At 38.9% G+C, this 6577-nt stretch overlaps 1 protein-coding gene across 1 annotated transcript in view; it reads left to right on the forward strand.

Annotated features, from left to right (window-relative positions):
• CHM (choroideremia (Rab escort protein 1)) overlaps positions 1-6577 on the forward strand; it is a 304050-nt gene that overhangs the window by 248963 nt on the left and 48510 nt on the right. The window contains exon 11 of the mRNA XM_006871309.1: positions 1682-1745. Coding sequence (XP_006871371.1) covers positions 1682-1745 — 64 coding nt within the window. The remainder of the gene's footprint in view (positions 1-1681; positions 1746-6577) is intronic.

Below are 6577 nucleotides of genomic sequence, written 5' to 3' on the forward strand. Positions count from 1 at the left end.
CTTTGGACCCAGAGAGGGAAAGGGACTGTGGGCCGAAAACTGGGGTGAGGAGGGGGAAGTGTAGGGGGCGGGTTTCTGGGATATACCCTTTGGGTGGTTGATGATGCATGGAGGGGATTGGAACCATGGCAATGAGATGATATACGATGGAATGAATGTAAAACGAAACTTCTCCCATGTAAACTATCATATAATTCACAATAAAACATTTAAAAAAAAGAAAAACTGACTCAAAAGCAAAGGGTAGTTTGTTTTATTTTGTTTTTTGATAAAACAAGTGTAATTCACTACAACTTGATGAACTTGACTTATACATGTGGATGTAGTAGCTTAAAATATGAACTAAGAGGGAAGGAATCTTCACAGCAAGGATCATTCCCATCCCCTCTGTACATAGGGTAGATAGGAATGGGCAACTTAGACATTGGCTACCTAAAATAGAGGGGCTATAAAGGCACGAAGTGACTGGCTTACAAGTGTTCAAGAGGGAGTTTAGTTTCAGAGGGTGCGGGCGAAGGTAGAATCTCCACTGAATGGTTTTCAACCCATCTAGATTGGGCTGGCGAAAGGAGAAGGGTTGATAAGATTCTTGTGGTTCATTAGTGAGTAACTGTTATCCTGACTGATTGTGATTGTGTAAATGTAAAGGTAGACGTTTTGTAGCAAAAAAGGGGAGTCTTTGATTTTGCAGTCTAGGAGCGGAGGACCCTGGGACCATAAAAGGAGAAGAGCGGGAGTGGAGTGTGGGACCCTATTCAGAGAAGCAGCGACACCACAGATAGAAGCAGAGATGATGACGTGGAGAGATGGAGCAGCTGGGGACTCTAGACTCATAGAGGGAGAGGGGCTGTGTGCTGGTGGCTGGGGGGCAGGCTTGCAGCGTATGCCCTTTGGGAGTTTGAATGATTGCATATTCCTGAGTGTTTTTGTGTACATCCAAAAACAACAACAACAGAGGGAATAGAAGCAAATACTATTGAATGATGATGCACGGAAGGGATTGTAATCATTGCAATGAAATGAAATATGATAGGATGACTATAAAACCGATGTTCTCCCATGTAAACTATCACTCAGTTCGCAATAAAAACATAAAAAAGTAAAATAAAATAAAAAAGAATATTAAGAGTGCAATTGACTGCTGGAACTAATAAATCTGTCCTGGAAGAAGTACAGCCAGAGTGCTCCTTAGAAATGAGATGATGAGACTCCCCTGTACTTTAGATATGTCAGGAGGGACCAGTCGCTGGAGAAGGACATCATACTTAGTAAAGTGGAAGATAGGTGAAAAATAGGATGAAATCGATTTACATCTAATGAGATGGAGTTACACTGTGGTAGCATCAGTGGGCTCAAATATAACAGTTGTGAGGTTGGCACAACATCACAGTGTTTTGTTCTATTATGCACAGGGCTACTATGAATCAGAACCTACTCAGTGGCAGCTAACATAACAGAATAACTTCAGTTCCTTTGCTTCAGTTGTGGGTTGTCATATTCCTTTCATGAGCATGAAAAAGATTAAAGCAGAAATTGACTTTGTCTTAGGAGGTGACACTTTTATGCTTACTTAAATCTTTGAAATGTGCATGTTGTAGCTATGTAACTATAACTTTTTAATTATGTAACTATATCCATGGAATTTACATCACTGATTTATTTACTGTCTTGTGCATTGTAGGCAAATCTCCAGAGCAGTCCTGATTACAGATAGATCTGTACTAAAAACAGATTCAGATCAACAGGTAATTTCCTTTCTGTACTTTTCAAGAATAGATCTAATTTAATCTACATAGTAATGTGTCTAAATCAGTATTGGTGAAATGTAATAAAACCATAGGTACTAGTAGCTTTTAGTGCATTTTTTTAAATTAAATAATGACAATAATGTAGAAGCTGTGGTTTCTTAAGGATTTTCATGTTGCAGAATAAATCATGCTGTCACCTAGTTTATTCTACCTCGCTGTGGTGGTGTGTAGTGCATTGGGCTGCTAACGACAAGGTTAGCAGTTTGAGTCCACCAGCGCTCGTGTGAGAAAGATGAGACATTCTGCTCCTTTGATGAAAGATTTATAGCCTCAGATACCCAACACAGGGTTTCTGTTACTCAGAACCAACCCAGTGGCAAACAGCCAGTCAGCCGTTCCTAGATTATTCTAGGAATATTGGACCAAATCTTAAGTTTTCAACAAATTTTTAAAAAACTTTTTACCATGGATTGAGTAAAGGTTTACAAAGCATATCATCAGTTTTACATTCAACAAATCATATATTTTGTTTATGTCAATGACTACAATCCCCTCAGTGTAATGGCACATATCCCACTTCTTCCTGGTAATTCTTGTTTCCTTCCTTCCTCTTTTCCAACCCTTCTGAATTTTGTCCATAGGTAAATGCTGCTCTTTTGATCTTAAAGGGTTGGTCATTCTATGGTGTACATACAACACTAGTGTTGGTGTCCTCACTATATTCCTATCTACTGGTTGACTCATAATTTAGCTGTGAGGGTGAGTTCTGTTCAGACCTGAAGGGTGACCTAGGGCCATAGTCTTGGGCTCCTCCAGTCTCTTTCTGGTCAGTAGTAAGTGATAAGCAATTTTGAGTTTCTTTCCACATTTTCTCCCACTCTATCCAGGACTTTCTAATTTGATCCCTTTTAAAGCATTTTGTAGTGGTAGCTGGGCAGCATATAATTCTTCTGGTCTCAGGGTTATGGAGACTGATATTCTTGTGTTCCATTAGTCCATTGGACTAATAGTCTCTCTCTCTCTCTCTCTCTCTCTCTCTCTCTCTCTCTCTCTTTTTTTTTTTACTTTTTATTGTGAATTGAGTGAAGGTTTATAGAGAAAATCATCAATTTTACATTCAACACATCATATACTTTGCTTCATTTACGATGGTTGCAATCCCTTCCATATACCAACAGTTAACAGTATTTACCTTTATTCACTTTAATATAGCATTCCTCCCTGTGACTCCTGCTACCTTCATTTTTCCTCTGTTAACCTCCCTCTTGTTGTATATTGTCTACCCTGTCACCCATGTTAATATGTGTCTACTGTCTAGTCTGTGAATAATTTTCCCAGCCCACCTCTCTCTGTACCCCATAACCATCATAGATTTTTTCTTTATCAAGAACGTCTTTTCTTAACTTTTTACAACATTGGTCTCATACAATATTTGTCCTTTTGTAATTTAATAATTTCACTCATCTTAATGTCCTCCAGGTTCTCCATGTTGTGAGGTGTTTTGCAGATTCATCTTTATTGTTCAACATTGCATACTATTCGATTGTGTGTATGTAAAAAGGTTGTTTATCCATTCTTCTGCTGATGGACATTTAGGCTGTCTCCATCTTTTTGATGTGTCTCTTGAAGACAGTATATTGAAGGATCCCGTTTTCTTATCAACTCAGCTTTGTCTCTGTTTCTTGATTAGTGTATTTAATCAATTTAAATTCAGTGTCATTATCAGTAGGTGTGAATTGGTAGCTGTCTTTTTGCTGTGTGTGTGTTTTGTTTTCTGGTGCTGCTGGTTTCTTTGTTTCACATAATTGAATTCATTTTGTTTGTGGGTTTTCTTTGCATCTTTCATTCTGTTGTGTTAAGGAGCTCTGATAGCATAGTGGTTACAAATAGGGCTGCTAGCCTCACGGTGAGCAGTTTGAAACTACCAGCTGTTCCACAGGAAAAAGATGAGGCTTTCTGCTCCCATAAAGATTTACAGCCTCAGAAACCCTGTGCAGGGACACTAGGAGTCAGAACTGGTACTTAACAACAACAGCAACTACTACTACATCTTTCTGATCTTCCTCTCTTTTTATTTTGATGTGCAAGTGTATTCATTTTCTTTGAGGTTATCCTGCAATTTGTTAGTATTTTTCCCTATTTAAAACGGTCTCTTTTGTCTTGAAATCTACTTGGTTTCCGTGTCTTTTGAAACTCTGTAGCAACACTATTCTCTGTTTTTGCTTTGTAGTTGACTTCACTATAAATTGATATCTCTGGCTCCCTATTTTCAGTCTTGTAGGTTTGTTTTACTTTTAATGGTTTCTGCTGAAAAATCAGAGCTTAGTCTTATTGGTTCTCCTTTGTAGGTAACTTTTCATTTTCCCAACCTGCTCTCAGGATTCTTTCCTTTGCTTTTGGAAAGTCTGATTATGATGTGTCTTGGTTATTTTCTTTTGGGGGTTATCCTGTTTGGAGTTTGTTCGTTCAGCTTCTTGAATGGTTTTCTTCTGGTCTTTCATGATGTTATGGAAGTTTTCTTTCAACAATTCTGAAAATTCTCTTTGTGCTTTTTATTATCTCTTCCTGATCTGGAATTCTGATCACTCATAAGTTGTTCCTCTTCATGGTAGCCAACATAACTCTTAGGCTTTCTTCATATTTTTTCACTCTTTTTTCTTATTATTCTTCTAGCATACTTGTATTGAAAGATCATCTTCAAGCTCACTAATTCAGGCCTCCATTACTTTGCATCTACTCATTGCTCTTTCATTTCTGAGGTCTTAGTATTAATCTTCTATATTTCCAATTGCAGGTTTTATATTGTTTCAAAATTTGCTTTTATTTTGTTTGTTCTTGTAGTGTTTTCCTGAATTCTTCTAACGTATTTACTGTGTTCTTGTTCCTCGAATTTTCTATTGATCCTTTGAAGATACCTAATGAGAATTGCTTTGGATTCTTTTTCAGTTAGTTCCAGTTCCTTTTCTTCCTCAGAAACATATGCTGGCTCAGCATTTTGTTCATTGTTTGAGCCATTCTCTCTTGTTTCTTCATGTGAGCTAAAATTATCTGATGTAACTGTCTCCTTTGGGTGTAGTTAGAGGATGGAAGTGTATATACTGTTCTTGCTCACCGTTTGTGTACCTCAGTTTAGGGTGGGTTTGGCTGATATTGGCTTCTGTCCATCATTGATCAGGTGGTATAGGAACTAGTACTGGCTCTTGCCCAGTAGGTGGAGTTGCAGAGAGTATGCTTTTGGTTGGGCTGTATTGTCAAGATTGCTCTCTTCTATTGGATGGGAAAGAGCTTTGACACACACAAGAAAACAAAAGAGAATGAACAAACAAGGAACCAACAATGTAAAGAGGAAATAATAAAGAGAGAAATGAAATAAAAACTGGCAGAAACAAGAAAAAAGAATATAATAACTATAAAGACATAAGATGGACAGGGAAATGGAGCAATAGAAGAGAAAAGGAGGACACAGAAAAAACAAAACAAGAATAATTCAAGGAGAACAGAGACAGGAGAGTGGAGCTATAGAAGAGAAAAATTAGAGAGAAAGTAAAAGGAAGGGAAAAAAACCGAAGAGAAAGTAGAAAGTAGTAAAGAAAAATCAAAGGGGGAAATGAGACACAGAAGACAAAATGGACCACAGTGGAGATAGGATAAAAATTCAAAGAAATGGAAAGAAAAAAAGGAGGATAAAGAAGAGTAAAAAAACAAAAATAATGAAACAATAAAAGGAAAACCCAAAAGCTATTGTTGCTGTTGGACACAGAGAGGAGAAAACTGGGGGGAGTTCCACAAGCCAAGAAGCTCAAGAGATGGGTGTGGGAGGGATGTGACAGCAGAGTTCCTGACAAAACTGAGTTCATATTGACATCTTTATCTATATTTAGAGCACTCAATCTGGAAGTAGTTCCTGGAGGCCCTTGATGGAGCTGCTTTCAGTGTCTGTTAAGACCACAGGGCAGCCGCAGGAAGGGTGACTGGCTAAATGTTGATATAGTGGCTCTACAGGTTCTGCAGGTCTGGAGCTGAGCCTGCCTGAATCCAGGCGCCAAAGCAGCACACTGAAGCAGCACTTCAGGCCCCCACCTCATTCTGGCTCGGAACTCCTGGAGACCACAGTCTAAACTGGGAGCGGATGAGCAAGGAACATGACCACACCTCTGATCATCAGGGGATCATGGAGGAAAAAGAAACAATGGCACTGGGAATCTGCTCTGCCATACCACCTTCTGTTGACAAAGCTGCTCCTAAGATGGTTGTGATGCGTCTGGCCAGCTGTTCACCAGTCTGTCTCCTTTTCTTGCTGTCCCTGCTCAGCTTCTCCTCCCAGTATGCACTCAGACCAATTCTCTAACCTTTCCTCTGAAGTTCAGGGTTCCAGGATTTCCATCTGTATCTGTTTCATATGGTCTCTCATATCTTTGTTGTCAAATCATGACAAGCGATGGACAAAATTGCGAAGTATGAGTATGAGTATTCCGTAACATATTGTGCTTATGTGGAATCTGTACCTGGACCTAAGAAGCAGTTGTTCGAACAGAACCACTCATTTAAAATTACAAAAGGTGTGCAACAAGGTTGTATTCTTTTACCCTACTTATTCAACCTGTATGCTGTGCAAATAATCCGAGAAGCTGGGTTCTATGAAGAAAAACATGGCATCAAGATCGGAGGAAGACTCATTAACAACCTGCAATATGCAGATGATACAACCTTGCTTGCTGAAACTGAAGAGGACTTAAAGATTTACTGATGAAGATCAAAGACCACAGCCTTCGGTATGGATTACATCTCAATGTAAAGAAGGCAAAAATCCTCACCACTGGACCAATAAA

Source organism: Chrysochloris asiatica, unplaced genomic scaffold (genome assembly GCF_000296735.1).
Source record: "Chrysochloris asiatica unplaced genomic scaffold, ChrAsi1.0 scaffold00167, whole genome shotgun sequence".
Lineage (NCBI taxonomy): Eukaryota > Metazoa > Chordata > Mammalia > Afrosoricida > Chrysochloridae > Chrysochloris > Chrysochloris asiatica.